General features: G+C 54.7%; 1 protein-coding gene across 1 annotated transcript in view; it reads left to right on the plus strand.

Annotated features, from left to right (window-relative positions):
• The first annotated feature begins 1946 nt into the window (after positions 1 to 1946).
• The window catches only part of WNT3 (Wnt family member 3), a 41662-nt gene continuing 20409 nt past the window's right edge, over positions 1947 to 23199 (plus strand). The window contains exon 1 of the mRNA XM_054574817.1: positions 1947 to 2026. Coding sequence (XP_054430792.1) covers positions 1947 to 2026 — 80 coding nt within the window. The remainder of the gene's footprint in view (positions 2027 to 23199) is intronic.

Here is a 23199-nt window from a genome sequence, read left to right on the forward strand (position 1 = left end):
AGAGTCAGCCCACCACAGGGGCATCTCTGCAGGCTCCATCCTATCCTCTGTCCCAGGGCAGGCCAGGGCTTTTTCTTTTGCTCATCCTTCCCCTTCTCAGCCTCTCCCCTTCCCCCTCTTCCCCTTCTTTCTCCTTGGGCTCCCTCTGCTAGCATCTCTCGCTCTCTCACTCTCTCCTGCACCCTCTCTCCCGTTTCTTTCCTTCCCTCCTCTCTTTCATCTCTCCCCCGACCCCACCCCCTTCAGTCGGGCTAGGAACGCGGCAGAAGCCATGACAAGCCCAGGCGGCTCTCCCGACCCTTGGTTCCCCGGGGCCAGTTCCCCGAGCTCCCCTTGCCCGAAGCAGCCGTGTGCGGAGAGGGCTCTCAGGATGCACAGGGCCAGCAGGTTGGAGCTGTGGGCATGGGTGGCCCAGATCAAAGGCCAGAAATGTCTGGCCCCCTGACATGAACTTCCTCCAGCCTGGCCCCCCACCTGGTGAAAAGCCCGCATTCCAGGCCTCAGCAGGACTTGGGGCTGCCCCTTCTGCCGCGGCTCCCTGAGCAGTGGCCCTTGTCCCCCCTCACTGGCTTTGCTTTCTTCACCCCAGGCCCAGGGCTGCTCCAGGGTCCCGAGTGCCTTAGGGAATGGGGGCCTTGGGTGGCCAGGGAGGGGATTTGGGGGCCCAGTTGCCCAGGTGACAGGGGGCCCGAGTCCCTCCAAAGTCTGCCCTCCATCTCAGCACCACTCAGAGATGAGACCTAATTTTTCGACTCTGGAGAGGGAGAGGACAGAAAGAATCCCGAGGCTTGAAAGGACTTTTATTCACTATGGTGAGGGATGGGGTATTTGGTGTCCACGTGCGGGTTCGAACCAAGGGCTTCAGACTGGAAAGTTGGCGGGGCGGGGGTGGGGGTGGGGGTGGGGGGGCGTGTATGTGCCTGGAGGGCAGCAAGGTCTTCCGAGGTCCCGGGCTGCTTTCCGCCTTTCACCCACCCCCAAACAGTTCATCCACAAGGTCCAAATGGGACTGAGGGTGGTGCGCCTGACCCCAGCTGGAGGCCGGGCCTGAACCCCTCGAGGAGGAGAAAGTGACCCGGCCCTGGAGCAGGAAATGCAACTGGCTTCTGGTGTCAGTTGCAGGAAATGCAAAGGCAGCAGGAGGTCCCGATACCGATCTGATCCCTGACAAAAGACTCGAATGACATTCGGCTCTGTCCCCCGGCGCCGCCCGCAGCCAGACCTTCGAGCCTCCGCGGACCTTTCCGCGCGCCCCTCGGACACCCGGGAAGGGACCTCCTGCGGCCGGGTCGAGTGGCGGGTGGCTCGCGGGCTCGGGAAGGCTGAGAGGGGTTGCATTTCCCAACCCCTCAGCGACCCTCGTATCCTGTCCTGCTGGAGTGAGGTTTCTGGAAACATCTCTGTGTTTTCTACTGTTGATTTCTCAAAGGCCCAAGTCCCAAGGGGTCACGGTTCCCCGAGAGAAAAGGGGCCACCCACCCATGCCCACGCCGACCCGGCACCACGTGAACCCCCGGTCAAAGCTCCATCTCCCTAAACCTGGCTGGCGGGGTGCCGCGGCGGTTCCAGGCCAGCAAGAGGGTCCAACGTGCCGTCTCCCCCCCAAGTTCTCTCTGTGTCCGGGGCGCGGGCTTTGCCCAAGTTTGCTGGGCGATGCCCTTCCCCGAGCCCGACTCGTGGGCCGGGCGGGAGGGGCGCGTGATTGACAGGCTGAACTACAGACTCATCTCTTACCTTAGGCCGCGGGCGCTGATTGGCTGCTCGCTGACATCCTCAAACCCGGCTGCTCCGCGCTGGGCTCGGAGGGGGGCGGCTGCGGGTGGAGGTGCGCTTCTGACAAGCCCGAAAGTCATTTCCAATCTCAAGTGGACTTTGTTCCAACTATTGGGGGCGTCGCTCCCCCTCTTCATGGTCGGGGGCAAACTTCCTCCTCGGCGCCGCTTCTAATGGAGCCCCACCTGCTCGGGCTGCTCCTCGGCCTCCTGCTCTGTGGCACCGGGGTCCTTGCCGGCTACCCAATTTGGTGGTAAGACTCGCCTCTTGTCTGCCCGCGGCCCGATTTCTTCGCCGAGTCTCGGGGAGGTGGGGGTGGGGGGGCGTCGGCCGGGGGTGGGCTCCGACAGGGCTGGGGCTCCTTTCTCCTTGCCTCCTTCCAGCCCCCCAGCCGCCCACCCCTCCTGGATTTTCTGCTGGTGTCGCCTTCAGAATCCAACTCCTGGCTTCTCTGATAATCACCATTTTCCCTGCTACTCGCTGCGGAGGCTGGAGGACTTTCCCCGTCTCAGAAGGTCTCTTGTTCTTAGATCCTAATAGCCTTCCACTCATCCCAATCTGGGGTCCGCGAAGACCCTCCATTTGCTTGCAGTTGGGTCTCTGGAAATCCAGCGCTGTCCCTGGGGCCCAGCCATTCCTCTTCTCCATTTTGGGGTCTTCATGGGCAAAATCATCCTGTTCCTTGCCACCCCCGCCTCTGCCGGCGCCTCCATCAAGAGATTTCCCCACAATAACCCCATTTTGCCTTCATATTTCAGACTCCAATGGCTTCAGGGACCCCATGGGCAGGGGAATGGGGGGAGATTTCATCAGACTCTCCCCACTCTGCTCTAGATTAGTCTTGAGCCTCAGAAGTGAATGTGGTATTTGCTGATCCGAGATGCCATTGAATTCGGATTTTATTCATTTCTTGCTTGTCCATCCCGGAGGAAGGGGGGCTCCTTGAAAATGTAGTTGTTCAGAAGGGGGTGGGTTTGTTCTTTGACCAAAACCCCAATTCTCCATGTTAAATTCGTTCCTTTTGGAAAACCAAGGAGCGAGGAGAAAGGGAGAGAGGGAAAGGAGAATTCCATCCCCGAGAAATGCAGATACAAAAGACATTTTTAGTAAATAAGGCTGGGAAATCACGCGCGGTGTTTTGGGCGGGGGTGCGTTTATGGGGGAGCCGACCAAGGAATTAACAGCCCTTTAGGAGCCCCAGTGGCAGGGAGCCCCCTTGTTTTCCAAGCAGCCCCATCGCCCCCCGGCGGGTCCCAGGGGCCAGAGGGGAAGACACACTGAAACCAGTTCTCTAAATTACACCCGCCTCTCCTCGGTCTCCAGCCCCCTGCATTCCGGAAAACTTTAATTAAAGAATCTTCCCCTCCTGGACACAGGACGGCCTGGGCCTGGGGGTGGGAGGTGAGTAGGAAGAATTTAGGACCTGTGAGTAAAAAGAGGGGCTGTGGCCGCGGGGGTGAGAGTCGGAGAGGAGAGCCACCAGGGTGTGGTGCCACCTGCATGTCCCCCTTCCCCTGGCTTGCCCCCCCCCTCCAGCCCGGGACAGGGGAGCAGAGCCAGGAGATTGGGGGGACCACACCCCGAGTCTGCCCCCAGTTGTTTGGGGGTGGCAGCGTTTGTTTCTGGATGTTTGGGGACGAGGACAGGGGCGGGAGCGGGGCATGGCCGAGTATCTCTGTTTAGAAGGTGCTGGGAGTTGCTCCCAGGACAGACACCCAAGGGGAAGTCTTTCTTCCGCCCAGCCCACCCTTTCCCTGGCACTGCGCTGGCCTGAGGCCTCCTGTACATAAAGAAGTCTGTGGGGGCGGCCTGCGCAGCCAGGGATTCCGGGCTGGGGGCTTTGCCTGTTGCAGGGAAGGCCACTGTAGAAACCAGTCCTGCCTCTGTGGCCCTTCCTGACCCTCTTCGGATCCCCCTACTAGGGCCATGCTGGTCTTTGCCGTCGCAGGGACGCTGGCCAGGGGGAGGGTAGGAAGAGAAGGCATGGAGCCCCACGGGCTGCAGGGACCAGCACGATCAACCAGGTTCCCCACCCTATGAACCAGGGAGGCACTTCGCTGGGCACTGCCTGTGGGAAGGGTGGGGGTCAGGGGATAATGGCGTATTGGAGTGAATCTAGATAGGAACCACCCAATAGAAAGATGCTGGAAAAATCTGGAAAGCCAGAACATTGGCTCTAATGTAATGCTGGACACATGGATTGTTTGTGGATTGGGGGGATAGGGATGCTGCTTTGTCTGAGCAGACACCTGTGTGTGTGTGTGTGTGTGTGTGTGTGTGTGTGTGTGTCCTAGGTCTATGACCCTAGGGGGTGTCATCTGTACACTAGTGTGTTTCTATGTATAGGAGTGTCTGTGTCTGCAACTGGGTGACCATGGATGTGAACTCATGCAAGATATGCCTGGGGAATCCATGGCCCATGGCAGGGCATGCCGCTATGTCTGCATAGCAGTGTCAGCAAGTGGCTGATTCTATTGGGGGGGGTGTGTGGGAGGGTGGGGAGGAGGAGAGGAAGTCTAGAAGTATCTCTGCCTATGTCAAGGTCAGCACCTGCATCTGCTTGTGACACTGCATGACTATGTTCATGACCGGGCATGTGAGTGTTATACATGTACATGTGTGCCTGTGTGCACATGCCTTCATGACTGTAAGGGGAGAAAGCCCCACAGTAGTCTTTGTGCATGGGCACCAGTGCTCGTGGCCATGGCCTGATTGTGCTTGTAAGAATGAACGTGAGTGTTGTGTCTGGGTCTGCCTGTGACTCTGTCTTCAGGTGCCAGTGACCGTGGCTGGGCCTGTGGTTATGGGTGTGTTTGCACGCGGATGATCTAAGGGTGTGAGTGACATCCTGAGATCGGGTGCTCGGAGGGCATTCATGGTCCTGGAAAGATGGGTCGGCAGGATATCAATGTCTAACAAGGAGGCTGCAAGGGGCATAGCTGACCCGGGATCTGGGCTGGGCCGTGTGGGGCGCAGAGCCTTCCCTGGCACAAGCCGACCCTGCCTGCCTGAGGACGGTGGTCAGCAGCCCTCCGCCTTAGGCCTATTGTCTTCGGTCTTGGAGCTGGGGCAGAGGGTGAGTCGCTTTCTCAGGGAAGGGGCCAGGGCCGAGGCCAGGGCCCGGACAGGAACAGTAGAGTGGGCAGGCCTCAGGTTCCTGTTCCCACCGTGTCGTGGGGCAGCCTGAGCCCGTCACCGCTGCCCACTCTGGCCCACCCAGTTCAACGCTTTCCCCAGGAGGGATTTGCAGGGGAGATCTCTTAGCTGGGATTTCTGTCTGTGCCACCCCTCAGGAAGGCACCCCCGCCCCCACGTCCTGAACTGCGCCCCCCGGCCCCGAGAGAAGGTAGACCAGAAGGTAGAGTATGAGGGGCCTCAGACAGAGAGGCTCATGGAGATGTGCTCCAGGGCCCTGCAGCCAAGTAGTGGAAGAGCTGGGACAGGAAGAGGTGACAGCAAGCACTGATTTCTATAATTCTTCTTGTCAGTCACAGTTAGAGCCTGGTGGAGGAACTTGTCTTTCTTCTCCTTCTTGGGGGGGAAAATGAACTGTCTTATTAGGGCCCAGCCTAGTCCCTACTACATTCCAGAGGCAGGGGCCCTCACTGAAGGGGCCTATGCTAGGGGTCGGGAAGCACACCCCACTTCTGTGTGACCCACCCACCTGGGCCTCCGTTATTACCCTTCCACCCAGAGATCACCAGCCTGCCCTGCCCTGCAGCTGGGGTTGGGAGAGAAAGTGTTCTGCGGAAGTCAAGGGCAGTGAGCTGGGATGTACACCTGAATTCTCCCCCCACCATCCTCAGATCCATTCCCCAACTCAAGTGCTTGCCCTAAGCCCTGCCTCAGTTTCCCCATCTGTCAGGTGTCGCCCTGCCTCCCCCACCCACTCCCACCTCCCCCGCCCTTCAGAGGCTTGTGAACATGTTCAGTCAAACCCCGTGGGGGTCAGTGGGCCGGGCCCAGGGAGGCACCTGGAGACTGCGGGGGAGGAAGGCCCCAGGCCAGGTGTTAACACTTGTAACAGGCAGGAATTACAGCTGGCTGGGGCTGGGGCTGGTGAGGAGCTGAGCTGGCTGGAGGCTGTTGATCCAACAGACAGACAGACAGACAGATGGGCAGATACCAGATCAGATGGCCAGGCTTTAAGCGGGTGGTCTCCCTTCCAGGGCAGGCCTTTCCCTGGGGGGATGTGGCAGGGAAATCAATCCAGGTCTCTTGGAAGTGAATTAACAGCCCTCCTGACCACCCCACACCTATTGTGGGCGGAGCATGGTGTCTAAAGGGAGCAAAAGTTGTGGCTTATTTGTTTGTATTCTTCTGATAGGACCACATTTTGCTTAAAAAACAAAAAACAAAAACAAAAAGCAGGTCAAATGTTATAACAATACCAGGAGCCTGGGAGGTACGTTCTTGGAAGAACCTGCTTTAATGTGTGGGGAAGTCAAAGGGGAAGGGGCAGCTGTCAGGGAAAGTTCTCCTAGAATTTCATAGCATTTTGTCAACAGCTCTGGGGCTAAGAGGTGAGCCTTGGGTGGAGTCTGGCCCGAGGAACTTGGGTGAGGGGTGGCTGCCCATCAGGAAGACCTTTGTGGGGAAAGGCAAAAGGGGCAGGAGCTAGACCGTGGTGCCCAGCCCTTTAGGGGGCACCCTGTCCTCCCTCCCTGAAGTTTTGCCAGTGGCAAACCCAGCAAGACCCCACCAGCACCCGCGCTCTCTGGCATCTGGGTGCCTGCTCAGTCACTGATGAAGACAGAGGGCTCTAAGTGGAACTCCCCAATGAACAGACTCAGCCAAGCAAGTGTCTCCCTCCTGCTCTCTACAGAGCTTAATGCTAATAAACCATGGTACTTGGGCAGATGTGGAATTGCAAAGCTACCAAGCACACAAGGTGGGGAAGGGGAACTATGACCCTGAGGCTTTCTCTAGACTTGGAATGGGTCTCTCCTTAGTTTGGGCAAGGGGCAGGGAGCCTGGGGTTGGGAAGGAGAGGTGGCTCTTTTCAGAGGAGAATGCAGCTAACAGATCCTCCCAGGGAGAGTGGGAGAAAGGAGGACACTTCTGACCTCAGAATGGGGTGAGGCCAGGCATTGAGGAGGCCCTGGTCTTCTAGGTTTTTCTCCCCACCCTGCTGTGAGCCACAAAATCCCTCTAAAGCCACCAAGGAGGGAAAGACATTCTCAAACCCTTGCCCCTACATAGGGGAGGGGGTATACCTCCTTCAAAAGTTAGGGCCATCCTGACATTACATGGGTATGTTCTGTTATCTTCTGTGCTAGGAAGCGCTTAGAGCCAGGAGTGGGGAGACCTGTGTCTGAGTTCAGACCTCGGATGAGTCCCTTTCCTTCTCTGTACTTCAAGTCCCTGCCTTCCTCTGGGCTTCCTCTCCCCTGACCGCCTTGAGGGGTCCCTTTTGCCTCTAGGAGTCCATAGGACAGGGACACGATTCATTACTGTGAAGCATGAAGCTCCATGCAGCCCCAGCGCCGCCGTCTTGGTGAGCCTGCCGCCCGCACCCATCCGAGGCCCACTCAGATTGTTCAGGGCCTGAAGGCAGAAAGCCCTTTACTTCTGCCGCCATCCAACCTCAGGCCCAAAGCTGGCTGCTCCGCTACTGCCGAGCCAGCCTGCTTGCACCTCGAAACCTCACTTTCCCCAAATGCTCACATCCCTCTGGAGCCTTCCCAGATTCACATCTGGCTTTTCAAGTACCATCTGGGTAACCTAGGGCAAGTTAACCTCTCTGAGTCCTGTCTATAAAATGAGAATAACTGCTTTTACCTCAAAGGATGGTCGTGAAGATTAAATGAGTGAATATATGCAAAGCCCTTAGAATAATGGCTGGTGTACAGGAAGTACTAAATAATGTTATTTTTACCCCTATATACAAACTATTTTGACAACTTTAAGTCCTGGATCTAATCTTACCTCTTCCAAGAAGGCCTCCCAGATTGGCACCACCTGGCTCAGTTTTCTCCTTATCCTCAGAGCCAGCTTGCCCCATTATACTCGGCACTGGTGACTATAAGCCTGGAGCTGTAGTCTTAACTTGAGGGAGCTAGGCCAGGCCACCCTGCACTCAGCTCTTTGCCTGCCCAAAAAGAGGGAAGGAGGGTACAGGAGTCTCCCCTAACCCTCCTCCCATCGCACAGTTTGCCAGACTTGCAGCCACTGCCATTTCCAGCTGGGACCTGGAGCCACCTCGGCCTGGGCGGGGGAGGGGCAGGGAAGGCAGGCTCCTGGAGGGGGGAGCGGCACTGGGGCCGCCTGGAGCAGCCTGAGCAGAAGTTGCTCCTCCAGGAGCTGAGAGATGATTCAGAAGGTGATTTATAGACGGAAGGCAGAAAGCTTGGCTCCTGGCAGAGGCCTGCTGCTTAATTACATTCTTTGGGAGGTGGATGTACGAGTGGGGCGGCAGCAGGGGACCCACGTCTATACCCTCCCCCTCCAGGACTTGTCCCTCCCTGTAGCTGCCCCAACTCCAAGCGGGGTCCCTCTTCCTCCTGCTGGTGGAGAGGAAATGCCCTGTTCTCAATGAGGGACCGCATCTTTGGGAGAGCGGAAGGGTTTCTGAGGGTAGAGAAAAAGGGAAGAGGCCAGAGGCCTGTCTCCTGGGACCCCTCCAGGGGAGACTGGGCCGCAGAGGGTGCTGGGACACAGGGCTGCCTGGGAAAGATCACTCCTGCTTCTGGGAAAGTGAACAGCTGACCCACCTGGCAGAGGGTTTCTAGAATCTTCCTGAGGGTGGCAACCTTCCACTTTCTCTCCAGGGCCTATCCAACTGTCACTTCTGGGCCCTTCCTTCAAGTGTGGTGCTCTTCTGTTAATTCGCTTCTTGGTAGGCCACAGGCTGGGTGCTGGGGACCAAGCTCTGTGCTAAGAGGTCGAAAGTCGCTTCTTTGGTGTTAGGCAACCTATGGTACGTGGGCACATGGTTGCCTTAGATCCAGAAGGGTTCTCCAGGCAGGGTCAGACTTGTATCCGAGGGAGAGAAAATTCCCTACCCTCCTATTAAACTAACATCTCAGGGAGGCAGCGCAATGCAACTCCTGCGCTATTGACAAGCAGCCCCATTCTGTTCAGTTACTTGCTGTAATGACATCTGGGTCCCTCTGACCCATATGGCAACCAGCCTGACATCCCTCTACTGCTTCTGAGTTCCCAGGCAGCCTCCATTGCAGCTTTGAAACCCTAAAACTCCGCCTCCAGTTCTTGAGGCTAGAAAGGTGTGCTGGGGGCAGGGGGTAGGGAAGCCCTGGCCTGAAAAGTCTATTTATCTGGTTGCAGCTTGGCGTGTACAGCCGGGAGGAGCTGGCAGGGGTCAGGATGGGGACACTAGACAGCTCTCTGGTTCCCCCTGAGGCGGGCCTTCTCAAAATGGCCTCATTATGTGTGTGGAGTGAATTCCAGAAATGTCAGGCACACCCATACATCCAGGGGAAGGATGGAGCTATGAAAGTATGCTCAGGACAAGAGGGGGCGGTGTGGGGCGGTGGGAGGTTTCTGGAGTTAGGGGACCTGAGACCTGGCTCTGCCACGAGTTGTGGTGTGACATTAGGCCAAGTCCCTTCACTGTTCTGAGCCTCCATAAATAGGGGAGTTGGACACACCGATGGCCTTGGGTTTCCAGCTCCGAGATCTCCATCCCGGCTTGCGGTCGCCCAGCTACTGGGATCATTGTGCCTGGGGTGGAAGTGGGGGTGGTCTCTGAGAGCTGCCTCGGGGCCAGGTGGGAGGCTAAGGACAAACTTTACACTCAAACAGCTGTGAGATCATGGATGAGCCTCTACCGTCCCCAGGCCTCTATTTTCTCATCTGCAAAATGGGCGATGAGAGTCACAACCACCTGTGCTGCCTACCTGCAGGGCCAGTAAGAGCTGCAGAAGGAATAATCCTCAGGAAAACACTTTGAGAAGCATCACATGTTTCCTAGAGAAGTTAACGTCATGGCTGGTCCGACCAGAAAAGAGGAGCAAGAGCCAGCCCCTGGGCAGAGGGTGCTCAGAACAGACCCATCAGGGCTTTCTTGAGGAGCTGGTGGTTCCAGGAAAGGAGGAGGGAATAGGCCACAGAAAGGGGCGTTCTCAGCTCCTTCCTGGGAGTCATGAGGCACAGTGGGGAGAGCTCAGGACAGGGAGCAGAGGTCACAAGGCGCACCTAGGTTCACAGCTCAGGGCATAGGGCTTGGGGGCCCTCCCACCCGAACACACAGGCCTGAGACCACAGGCCTGACACCTGGGCTCAGCCGGACACAGAGTAGGATTTCTGAGCAGGGACACAGTGGCAGGAGATGGGGGTAGAGGTGAGGAGGGCTGAGGGGAAAGGGCCCATGGTCACCAGGAAACCCTAATTGCAGGCACGATGATCCTAGTTAGGGAACCAGGATCATTCCCCCGTAGGGGACCGATGATCCTGGGCTGGGCTGGAGAGGCAGGGAGGACAGAGGGTGTGTGTGTGGGAGGGCGGGGGGCTAGGAGCAACAGACCGGTTCCCAGGTCTGTCCCCAGGCCTGGCCGCGCCTTCTGTGAAACATGCCCCTGGGCACAGGGCTCCCCTTCTCTGCCAGAGCCCGCTGGGCCAGCGAGGGCAACCCATCTCCTCCTGGGCCTGTTAGGAATGCGAATAGGGGCTGCGGTGGCGGCAGGGCAGCGACCCAGCATCCGCCTGTCCAGCTCCTTACTTCTTATCCTCCTCGCCTGGCTTTCTCAGGGTCTCTCTCCCCTGCTCTAAAACCTCCCTTGGCTCCCCGCTTGTCTGGCACCAAGGTTCCCTAGGATCGGCCTCTACCCACCTGTTGGATGTATGTGTCATCCCGTGAGTCCCCAACATCCCTCTGTGCCTGGGCATCGAAACACCTCGCCACTCCCTCCGTCCCCTCCCCACACTCAACTGCTGAATTTCTGTTTTTGCCTCCCAGACCCAGGTCAGAACTCTCTGCCTTCGGGAAGCCCACCTAGGTTCCCGAACCGCTGTCCTCCCAGGGAAGGTGTCATCGGTCCCTCCTTTTCTCCCCCATGGGACAGATGTGTCATATATTCCCACTGCCTTCTACCATGGGCTTTGAGGGCCTTAGTTTCCTCTGCTAGACTACTAGAGGCCCCCGCCTGGGAGAACCTGAACAGTGGTCACCCTGGGGTGCCCCTCCTGGTGCCCAGCATATGGGAGGGGTCAGTAAACAAGAACATAACTTGGTGCGGCATGTCAAACACCCTGTCGAGGCATATGGACAGAAGTGGTTTCTGAGAGTGTCAGTGGCACATGTGAATCATGACGCTGTCATGAGCAGACTGAATGAGCAGAATGAATAAAAACCTTACCCCTGGGTGTGACCAGCTCAGAGCACACTGCTTCTACTGACTTCGAAAGGCGGCTGAAGCTGGCGCCTCCTGCTCAGCTCGGGTCCCCCCCAGTCCCCCGCCAGGCTCAGGCCACCCTGGCTAACAGCCGAGCTCTGGACGGGTTGGAGCTCCGGAGGCTGCCGTCCAGCGGCTGAGGTGGGACTCGTCTCCACAGGCTCAGTTCCCCTCGTCTCCATGGTCTCGATCTCTCCATCCCAGCTCCACTTGCGCAGGTCCCCTATCTGTGTACTGTTTCTGCCCCCGTCTTCACCAGCTCACTCTATGCTCAGGTGCCTGTCCAAATCTTTAGTTTAAAAACCCCACCTGGCAGAACTTGTTTCTCCACCCAGGAAGAGGTCAGTATGTTTGTTGACCGGTCCCTATTCACACATCATGATCCAGAACCAAACTCTGCCCATTTCACAGATGAGGACTCAGGTCCTGCAGCCTGTTCTCTGAATCCACATCCTGCTGGGCCCAAAGCTTTTTCCCTTCTACCACTGTTCAGGCTCAAAAGTGAACTTCTTATTTGGGGCAGGAATTTACTTGTCCTACCTTGTTCCTCAAAGAATGGCTTTGAGGCAAGATTACCTTTGACCTTCAACTTGAGAGCTGCTGCCTTGATTTTACTGAGACTCCTGCTAAACGTCTGGCAGGGCTCTTTTTGGGGAACATGTACAAGTCACTGGCAAGCTATCCACATGTCCTCAAGCTGGGATTGGATGAAGCTGGCAGTAGTGGCCAGGTGACCGTTTTGTTGTGGGGGAGAGCGGTGGCACTGGGCAAGTCACTGCTTCCTGGGCCTCCACTCTCTCACCTGTGAAACAGGAGGATGTAGAGTAACTGACCCTTCCAACTACTGCCGGCTATAAGCTTTATCGTTCTATTTAGTCCTTTTGCTCCATGACATCTGGTCTTTATCATACACATACCAGAAAACAACCAAACAGAATCCTCTTTCTTGCCCAAATCAATTCTCACGTTAGTATCTCAGATAAAGATGAGTTTTTACTTGATTTTTACAATTCAGTATTTAGCTTTACTTAACCCTTGAGGAACTAGCATGGCTTTTTTCAGATAAAGTTTCTTGGCTGTTAGAAAACCCAGAATCAAGCTTGAAGTTCAATACTTGCCCCTGTATTGACCTTGACTTGTCACATTTGCCTTCTCTTTCACCTTGACCCTGATCTTGTATTTCATTCTATTATTTAATTCCATGAGTGTTTTATAAGCTCCTCAAAGGCAGGCACTGTCTTGCACACTGTTCTCTGTGCCTGGAAGGTACATAGTAGGTGCTCAATAGATATTTGTTGTCTTTTGACTGAATATTTGCCTTTAGTCACTTCAAATTCTATCTGGGAAAGGCAAGGTATGCATACATTTTTAAAAAATCTTGCTATACTGAGGAGTTGGCCCTGACTGGATAGTTTTGGGTTGCAAGAATTCTGAGCAGTTTCTTTGTCTCTTTCTCGTCAGCTTTCTCTTCAACTCTGCAAAAGCCTTGCCTTCAGGGAAGTCATCATCTTTCCTCTTCTCCCTGATCTGCTTCATTCTAAACTTGAAGTTGGTTCATAGCTTCCCTCTGGGGAACCTCTCTCGTTTCTGGCCAATGATTGCGCTTTCCTCTTCCACGGCTCCCCTCACGTCTTGTTCCCCGCACTGTCCCTTGCCCCAGAAGCCAGCCAGCGCTATTGCTGCCATTCCACAGGTGACAGAAAGCCCTGGCAGCATCAACCCTGGGGTCTCTCCATCTGGGCTGCTCCCCCGACCTCCCCTTCCGCCTCAGCAGCCAACTGAGACCTACTGTCACTGTAGGGCGCAGAGGGCACGGTAGAGTAGAGGGAGGCTGGGCCCAAGGTCACACAGGACGAGCACTCGGGCCCTCACTGCCAGCCAGGCTCTCCCTCAGCAAACCCTAGAAAGGCACTGGCTTGGCCTGGGAGGTGCCAAGCCCCCATCCGCCAATGGAACCTCAAAAGAGGGACAGAAGAGAGCGGCCAGCGAGGCCTGGTGTCCTCTCTGCTCTGAGTAGCTTCTCACCTCCTCTCGGCTTCTGCCCTTGACTTCAGGAAGGCGAATGCCTGGCCACAGGCCCGGTTGTTCTCGCTCTTCACTGAAACTTCTGTAGGAGAGATGCTGGAGTCTTCCTCGGCTATCGGTAAGGAGGGAATCAATGACCCTGGCTAAAGTAGCTCCCACGAGATTGGCACCTTCATCCCCATTTTATCTGTGAGAAAAATCGAAGCTTATAGAGCCCAAGTGAGGAGCGAGGAGGCAGGATGTAGCGGCCCATGTGTGCTGCATGCTGAGGAAACGGAGCCCACACATCAACTCATCATCCCAAGGGCCTCAGGAGGCTGAGCCTCTTGTTGCCCCCATTCTACAGATAAGGAAATGAGGCCTTGAGAGAGACACTTTATTGCCCTAGTGTTTTACTGCTGGATGACCCCATGGCACAAACTGCTGAAGCCAGGTCTGCCACACCCCAGCAGTCAGGAAGTTCCTCCTTAGGTCTGACTGCAGTCTTTCCTGACTTAGTCCAAGCCCAGATTCTCTGATTTGGTCTTCTGTGGATATGAACATCCCTGTAGATGTTCAGCTTGCACTGAAGGCCCAATGGGTATTTCTCACCAAGTCTTCCCTTTTCCAGAATGATCCCTCGCTGGTAACCCAGCCTCCTGCACACCTTTAACCACGTTGTTCTCCCTCTTTTGATCTCCTGCCAGTTTCTCTACATCTTTTTGCAAGTGCTGAAGCCCACAGAACTGCCTTTAGAGCAGGGCAAAGGGGTTCCTGCCCCAGGCTCTTCAATAAAGGACAATGGGTCTGCGGTCCAAGGGGTTGTGCCCACCCAGAGCCCTCCCTCCACCCCCACCATGCTCCGCATACTCAGGTCCTTTAAGTGTCTTGCCCAAATGGCTGTGAGCCAGCTTCTGGACTGTGCGCATGTGTGTCTGGGGTTCACCCCGCCAGGACAGGCCGTACTGCTGGGCTGGGTGCCCCTAGAGCTGACAGGTGGTCCAGGGAGGCCATTTTCAGCATCTGTGGATGGAGCTCAGAGGTTCAGAGAGTGTCCAGGGTGGGATGGATTGGGGGGCAGGCTGCAGGCTGGGGGCTGGCTCTCCCGTATCACTTTCTAGCACAGAATTCCATGGAGAGCCACCCCTTCCAGGTGGGAAACAAGGTATTTGATGAAGATAAGATGATAGTATTTATTTTTTACTTGCTATTGAAGGCTATGTACAGGAAAGTACATACATTATAAGTGTATAGTTCACTGAGTTGGATACAATATGCTATACTTGACGGTTTGTTGACCTGACATGAAACTTTTGCTTACTGGGCACATGGGGGGTGGGCCTTCAGTTGGCGTCCTCGCTGCAGGGCCTGTACGTGTGGGGACTGGGGCAGGAAATGGGCCCTCCAGGGTCTGCCCAGCATAGAATCTGGGAGAGGGCTTGCCCGCCTTCTACGTCAGCCACACACGAAGGCTCCTTTGGTGTCTGTCGTCTGTTGTTACCTCTTAACTTCAAGTGTTTTTCTTAAATGGGGACCTTAACGTACTCATTCTTGGCCTCGGAGGATCTTCCTTCATGTTTGGTGGGTTTAGCTGTTTTTCAATGGCCCAGTCGGAAGAGCGCTCAGCCAGGAGCTCTGACTGGGCTGAGCCACCCTCTTTGCGTGGCCCATGAGGCCCCGCACGGTCTCGCCCCCTCCAGTCTCTCCACCCGGACTCACCCACACCCCCACCCCTCACCCCACCACCTGCTTTTCCTTGTCTGGGTAAGAGCCTGGGCTTTAGGGGCGTCTGTCCCAGGTTCTAGCTGGTTCTGCCTTTAAAATCTGGGTGACCTGAACGTCTCTGAGCCTCCGTTTTCTTTCCATAAGGGAAGGGCTGCTGTGAGCCGAAGCCTGAGTCTGGGGCCCGTACACTTTACCATCATCAATCTCATGTTATTAGTTGTGTTGTTGTTACAGCACCTCCCACCTCCAGGCCTTTGCATTTGCCCGTGCCTTCTCTTGGAACAATCTCTGTGAACTACCATTCATTCTTCAAAGGACAATTCAGCCTCCACTTCCCCCGGCGAGCCCAAGTATGGCAGCTTGCCCTCAGCCCCTGGCCCCTGCTCAGCCCCAAGCTGGGCGTGCCTGTTTTATTGACTGCAAGCCCCCTGTGGGCTGGACCAGGTCTCATTATCTTTGCACCCGCATTACCAAGCATAGCGTGGGGCACACAGTAGGTCCTCTAAGGTGAGTCATCTGCCAGTCACAGGCCCGGTGTTCCAGCCCCAGCTGGATTCCCATTGCCTCAATGAGGTCCTCCCAGGAAGACCTACCAGCTCTTATCACTAGTTACCTCTTCAGGTGCATCTGTCTTGTCTTCCCAACTAGCGTGCCCACCCTTTGGGGGCAGGATTCCACTTTATGTGTCTTTGGATCCCCAGTGAGCCTGGATATTGCAGGCGCGCAGTGGTAATTCTGTTGGTTGTTGGCCGATGACCCTGGCTTCTTCCCAAGCAAGCCTGTGTCCAGACTCAGCTGTTCCTGGGGAGAGCGTTTTTTCCCCCTTGTCTGTGATGCCCCAGAGGGTCCAGATCTGAGTTTCTAGCCTCTGTGCTGGAGGCAGCCTGGCGTTTCAGAAAGAGGGTAGGCTCTGGGCCTACACCGGCCTTGGAGTAAAGCACAGCTGGGCTGCTTTACAGCTGTGTGACTTTGGGTGGTCTCTCTAAAATATCAATTTGTGTATCTGTAAAATAGAGGTAAAAATACCAATCTCAGGGCAGTTGAAATGTGAGGTTGAAATGAAAGAGTACATAGGAACCGAGTTAAGGCGAGGAAGTAGTGAACGAACTAAGGATTTCTGAAGGTCATTCCAATGTAGAAAGGGTTCTAAAAATATTCTATCCCAGGCCAGGCTTCTGTGGAGCATAAAGACCTGAATTCCTTCCAAAACAGAAAAGACCACACTCAGGAAAGACCATACACTTTATCTTGGTTTGTACCATCTACTTAACCCACGTGAAGAAAGAAGTGAGCAGTGGGCATGTGGCGGAGTTCTGTGACTCAGTGGACGCCTGAGGATGTCGACTCTGGCCGGACCATGTGTCTTGGTGTCCTGTGCAGGCCAAACACTCGGGAGAACCTGCAGTTCTCAGGAAGGGAAGGGCACAACATTGCCCCGTGCCTGCAGCTCTGCTTCCCATGCTTTGGGTTATCCACAGCCAATCATGGCCTGAAAATATTAAATGAAGAATTTCAGAAACAAACAATTTACAAGATTTTTGATATTTTGCTATTTTGAGAGAGAGACTAATTTATATAACTTACTGCAGTATGTTGTTATAATTGTTCTATTTTATTATTAGTTATTGTTGTTACTCTCTTACTGTGCCTAATTTATAAATTAAACTTTATCACAGGTGTGTGTATAGGAAGAAAGCATAGTATATACGTGGTTTGGACCTCTAGCAGTTTCAGACATCCACTGGGGGTCTTGGAAAGTGTCCCCTATGAATAAGGGGGGGACTGCTGTAGATCAAATGTGGTGTCTGTTGGAGTTTTTCTGGGTTCTAAGGACTGGTCTGTGTGGACGAAATATGGCCCTGGTTCCTGGCTTAGACACTGGCCACAACAGCCCTGCTCGGCGCGGTGAGTGAGTCTGGCCGGGCACCAGGGGCCCTGGGTGGGACGCAGGCTGACCAGGGTGGCAGTCCCCGTGCGCGTCCAACCTGCCCACGAGAGGGGCCTGCTAAACCATAGGAAGAGACTGAGGTGCCAAGAAGCCACGTAGGACATTTTGTTCTTAAAAATATTTTTGAATGTAAATTGCTAACCAATATTTTTTATTGTGTGATACTGGACACACACAAGAGAGAAAACATACCATATAATATACAGGATATAATGACAGGATGCAAACCTGGGCCACACCACACCCATGAAGAACCAGAGTGCGACTGAGGTCACCTAATCTACCCGTGGGCCCCTCCCATCCCAGCCCCCATCTCCCTCCAGACATGACCACATTCTGAATTTTGCCTGTTTGTGCCATTACTTTAAAAGAACAGTTTATCCCAGCTAAGAATACCTATACAGTATAGGTTTCATTTTGCTTATTTTTAAACATCATATAATTGGTTTATACTATATGTAGTCTTCCGTAATTTGCTTTTCTCTCTTCGCATTACATTTCTAAATTTCAGACTATGTTACTGGGCATTACTGGAGGTCCTTTTTCACAGCTGTATAATAGTCCATCACCTAAACACACCACCGTTTGTCTGTTCCTTCTCCTGTCAGTGAACGAGTGTCTTGAGGTGCCCATGAGGGAGCCTCCTTACGGGTTACCTACCAGGAATGGAACTTTGGGTTGCAGGGTATGTGAATCTCCTCTTTTGCAAGTTGGTGCCAAACTGTTTTCCAAAGAGCCTCTGCCCATTTGCACTCTCTTCTTTGCTCTGACACTTGGAATCAAGTGACTTCATCGTTGTCCGTCTGGCCGCCATCTGTGTGGCCTGCGGTCTTTGTTGGCAGAGGTGGAACCGCCTTAAGGTCTCAGGGCTGAAAGCAGCAGGGGCAGGACTGGGATCCAGTGTCCACGTCAACACGTGTGTTTGGAAGAACATGTGGCCCGTGGCTGGTGTCTCTGGTGGAAACCCTCCCCGACTTCAGCTTTCAGTCCCTCAAGCTCCTCATGTTGTCTGCCTAAGGGCCAGAGGCATCGCGGGCTACAGTGACAGGCAGAGTTAGCTAACGGAGCTCCAGACTGGTCTCCCCTGACTCTCTCCCCCTTCGCCGCCTCTTCCCTTCCTGCTCCTCAGAGGCGCCCTCGTGGGCCGTCAGCGCCTTGCCCGCTATCCAGAAATGGTGCCACTTCTTCTGGGAGGGGCCCATCCCACCAGAACCAGGGCGCATTTCCCTCTTGGCCTGGTCCCTGCCCTACGTCCCAGTGGGCCACCCTGCCTGAGTTAAACTAACATTTCTCAGGTGCCACTTCAGGGATGACCAGAAGGCGAGTCCTTACTTTAAATCTTTATCCAAACACGAGACTCCTTCCCTCTGGGAGAAAGTCGCTGAGCCCCCCTTCGCACGCAGCAGAAAGCGGTGTGGCAGCCACCTCCTGCTGCAGCCTCTGTGCTCACCTCCCTTCCTGCCCGTGGCAAAACTCTACGTCCTGGGGCCTCCATTATAAAATGGTTTTCCCTACGGAAAGACTCTTTCCTGTCACCCCTCCAGTTGCCATGACCCTGCCGGGATCTCTCCAAATCCGGCTCAGAGCTGCCACCCTCCTGGGAGTCGGCCAGCCTGACCTCCCCTCTCAGCCCTCTGTACACCTTTTGGGCTGGAGCGGGACACCACAGTGTGGCCTTCTTACACCAGTCCCATGCAAGCCTGCTGAGAAGGGCTCCTAGGGTCAAATAAGTTTGGGAAGTGCCACCTGCTACTTCTAGCCTCTTGGCGTTAATGGTGCTTATTAGCATATTAGCATCTCATTAGCATATTAGCAACAGAGAGGCCCTGCAGGGTTGACCTCTGTTTTCATTGGTTTCAAAGTAATTAACCTCAGAGCCCATTTCCCCCTCAGTTAGCAACTATTATCCATTTGGAAAATGTGAACTAGAAGAGTCTCCTGCCCTTCTCATGTGTCAGGTGTCCTGTGGTCTTGCTCTTCTCAACAATCTGGCTGAGATTCCTCTCACTTTTAAATCATCCCATGTGAACTAGCTCGGCCCACAGCCCCCATTCCACAGCAGCTGAGTTGAACGAACGATTGAATGCACAAATGAATGAATGAATAAAGCAATCAGCCAATGAGTCAGCCACCCAGCTGAACCTCCTCGGCTGTGAGGCGGTCAGGAACCAGGCCAGCTGGCCTTTGTACCCTGGGGACTCACATCTGTCTGGCCAGCGTCAGACCCTGTCTACAGTATTTCCACAAAGCCTGCCCCCATCACCCCTGGTAGAATGAATGGCTCTTCCACAGGAGGCCTCCTGTACTTTTCTTTCTTGGCATCTGTCTCCCTGTGAGACGGGGAGCCCCTGAAGGACAGGGACCATGTCACACTCACCTCCCTGTGCTCGGTCCCCAGCGGCTGAATGATGGACTGCTCCTCCGAGCCCCTCCAGAGGGAGGGCTGAGCCCCGTGGCGAAGCCCGCAGGCTCTGGAGCCAGACTGGATGTGCCTCTAACTACCAGGGTACCCTCAGGCCAGTTACTTCATCTCTGCACTTCGCTTTCCCTGTGAGAAGGGGGTGATGATAACAGTATCTCCGTTACAGGGTTGTTGGGAGGATTAAATGAGTTAATATGCGGAAAGCACCCGAAACAGCGCCCGGCACCGAGAATGGCATTGGCCTGAGTTAGCACTTCCAACAATAGCAACCACCATTTATTGTGCCAGGAACTGTGGTAAGAGCTTCACCTGCATTACTTCAAGGACTCCTCTCCCCAGCCTCTTTGAAGCGGGCGGTTTCCATTTTTCCCATGAGGAAGCTGAGGCTTCCCAGAGGCACGCGGTAGTGGGCAGCAGCAACAGGGCCAGGGCCCGGGTCCGCCAGGCCAGCCGGTCCCGGCCAGGGGGCGTCGACGGTGCTGCTTACCGCTCGGGAGCTGGCTGGCTCCTCTCTTTCTTTTCACCTGTCATTACTCTGCTGAGAACCAATTCAGTTTTTTGTGTGTATGTGCATGTTTTAAATCCTCTAGCCTTCCCTAAAACATGGAAATCCATGGCACTGCATGACTGGGTTGTATGTACATGTGTGTGCATTAGAGAGAGAGTATATTAGCAGGTGAGAACAAATTATTTGAGAGGCTTAGGGTTGCCAGAACCTTCTTGGTAGACCAATAAGATAGATGAGGCAGGACTCCCTTTAGGATACACGGTGAATGCGCAGGGCTGCAGGGCGGGCTGGGAGACCCTGGCCTGGCATTCGGCTTGGGATCACTGTCCCCGGCACCTTGCCCAGGCCCTCCTGTCTGTGCCTGGGCAATGCTTGCAGGCAGGACACCTGTGGTCGCTTTTACCCAGGCAGGTTATCCAGGCCAAAGACAGAAAACTTTCTGAGGATTAGCAGCCACGGATTAGGGGTGGTTATAACGGTTTCAGAACTGGGGGGCCCTCCCTGACCTCTGAGGTGAGCATGCTGGGATCCCTTCCCAATGGGCCGGCCGGCCTTCTCGGACCCCGCAGACTGGCCCCATTCTTCCCCACTTGGGAGGACCCCAGAAGTCACAGGGTCCAGTGTTCTCTCCTTTCCATACTGGCCAGGGCTTTATTCTAGCACCATCCCCAGTCTGGCCACATAGCAGAGATGTGGGAGTCTTGGGAGAGGGGCCGGATGTGGTGACATGAGGGTAAAAGGGCTGTTTTTCTTGGAGCAGAGAAGGTGAGGGGCTTCACTCTGGGCAGAGGAGCAGCCACACCCTCAGCACCTGAGGGCAGACACGAGTCAAGTGGTGGCTCAGAGGGACAGAGTAGGTACGCAGGTGAGGTTTCCCACCAGGTGTCACAAGGCGACGCACCCAGGAGTGGAAGCAGCAGGTGGATCTGGCAACGGGAGTGAGAGGAGGGGAGGGAAGGGGGAGAGAATCCCCAGGAATTCATAGACTGCTCTGTTGAAAGCTTGACTAGTGTGAGAATCTGGTGAGGTGCTGAATTTTAGATTTTTATCTCCTCCACGGCGGTACAGCGTGTTCTGTGAACAAAGGAGGATCTGAATTCCATAAAGACTTGGCAGAACCCCTCGTCACAGCTGGCCGAGGTCTGTGGCTCCTCAGCCCCACGGGATCCCAACGGCACTCCCAAACTGGGGCTGCGGACAGAGCCAGTGGGTGCGAACACTGGGTCCTAGGGCCTCCCGTGGGCCTTTATTTAGGGCCAGGTGACTCCAGCGTTCCTTCTAGCCCTGACAGGCTCCAGTCCAGGGGCAGCAGCCCTGCGTAGGACCTGCGCATCTTTCAGGCCAAGGGTGGAGTTAAATCGCCCAGGTCACTGCACGTGGGATTTAAACTCATCAGCTGGGAGCTTGGGCCCTGGCTTCCTTCCTCCTTTGCTCCTTGAATTTTGGTTGTGTCACATCGATGTCCCCAAACTGCCTTGCCTCTCCCTTTTCTCTCAGGGCACAAAAATCCACCACTGATGTCTTACGAATTATCTGTTCCCCATCCCACTCTCTGTCCTCCTTCACTTGGTCTCCCTGTTGCCACCAGGACAGCCTGGGAGCTGGCTGGTTTCCCGCTCTCGTCATTTGTTCCTGTGCCTGTGGCCTGCTCATTGGATTGTACCCTCCACTAGGTGCCCACTCAGTGCAGAGCACACAGTGGGTGCTTAATAAGTGCATTCTGCTGGAATGAACTGCTTGTCACCAGAGGGCAGGATCTAGACAGAGAACAAAATAACAATAGCAGGGATTTGGGAACAGGGGTCAAACCCCACCCTCATTTACTGGCTTATGGTCCTCTGTCTGAGCCTCAGTTTCCTCATGGGTAAAGAGACACTATCTACCTCTTGGGGCTGTGGAGAGGGTTAGCCAAGATGCTAAGTGGGGAAATGCTTTGCGTACTGGAAGGTGCTGGAACACGTGGCATTTACCTTGACCTCTCTTGGGAACCGCAATCCCACATCTGTCCACATCTGTTGGGCTGGGCTTCCAGGAAGAGATCCTGAAGCCAAAGTCCTGTCTCACACACAACCCCTCCAGGCCCCGGACAGAGGTTTCCTCCCCGCCACCCCGTGGGGATGACTTGAGTGTGGGTCTGGCCTTATCTGAGATACAGGGAAATAAACCTCAGGTGGGGACGGCCCATAACAACATTCAAAAGAAAAAAGATCACTAGGCCGGGGCCCTAGCGTTGGAGTTTACGGGACTGTAAACCCAGAGAGCCGCCGGGGAACAGGACAGACCTGAGCGTCCCTCCCCGCCCCCCTCAGCCCTTCATCAGCCTGCTCCTCACTGGCCTCCCCTCGGTGCTTTATTAGCCGCCTTGGCGCCACCATTTCCTGGCTGTGTGACCCCAGACCAGTTACTTAGCCTCTCTGAACCCATGTCATCACCTGTCAAATGGGGATAATGATAACCTCACAGGGTTCTCCGGCAAATTAGAAGATATGTTCTATGTAAAGGACTTTACATGGCTCCTGGCACTAGTCAGGGCTCAGTAAATGTTAGCTATTATTATTAATAATAATAACCATTCCGAGTGCCCCTGTAAATTGGTTCCCTCACCACCTTACTTATAGCAGAGTTCAGAAATTATTTCCTCATAACCTTACTAACCACTCTCTACCCAAATAAATACGCCCCACATTGTATTATTCACCACTGGGTGTGCACCCATAAAAGCACTCCCCTTTAGCTCATTTACAGCTCTGAGTGTCCCCATTACCTCATCTCCCCGGTGTCTGGTGGGCACCTCCTCCTGTCTGTGGTGACGCTGGCCTTCTCTTAGGCCGGGGTGATTCCTGAGGGAACTTCACCTGGAGCTAATCCACTTTGGTACTTTGCCTCTCGTGTTGAATGCACATCCTTTTTGTAGAGAAATTGACTATTAAAATTCCTTTTAAATATTTGCTCTGTGTGTGTGTGTGTGTGTGTGTGTGTGTGAGAAAGAGAGAGACACAGAGAGAGAGAGAGAGGGAGATAATTTTACACTTTCTGTCCAAAGTGTGTTTCCTCTGGAAGAGATTCCTTTCTACTTCTGTAATGGACGGGACTAGAACACAGGATTGAAAAATAGAGACATTCCCTGTGGCTGCACTTGTGGGGGACCAGCCTGGCCTGGGTGGGGAGGACAGGGTGCTGCGCACGGCGGTGGGGGCTGGTGCGAGCAGGGAGTGCGGACAGACCAAGAGGAGGCGAGTGGGCAGGAGGGCTCCACCATGGACTTGTGGAGAGAAAGTATTTCCACTGAGAGATGAGTGAGGAACTCGGAGTCTTACACACACACACACACACACACACACACACAGCTGAGGGCAAGAACTGAGAAAGATGAGCACCTCCAGTTGGAGAGAGGCCTTGGTACCTTGAATCCCAAGAGGGTTCGTTGGTGGCCTACGCCTCTGCAGAGCAAATTTCTACTTCCAGA

Source organism: Pteronotus mesoamericanus, unplaced genomic scaffold (assembly GCF_021234165.1).
Source record: "Pteronotus mesoamericanus isolate MK-2021 breed Mesoamerican mustached bat unplaced genomic scaffold, CSHL_Meso_final contig_269, whole genome shotgun sequence".
NCBI classification, from domain to species: domain Eukaryota; kingdom Metazoa; phylum Chordata; class Mammalia; order Chiroptera; family Mormoopidae; genus Pteronotus; species Pteronotus mesoamericanus.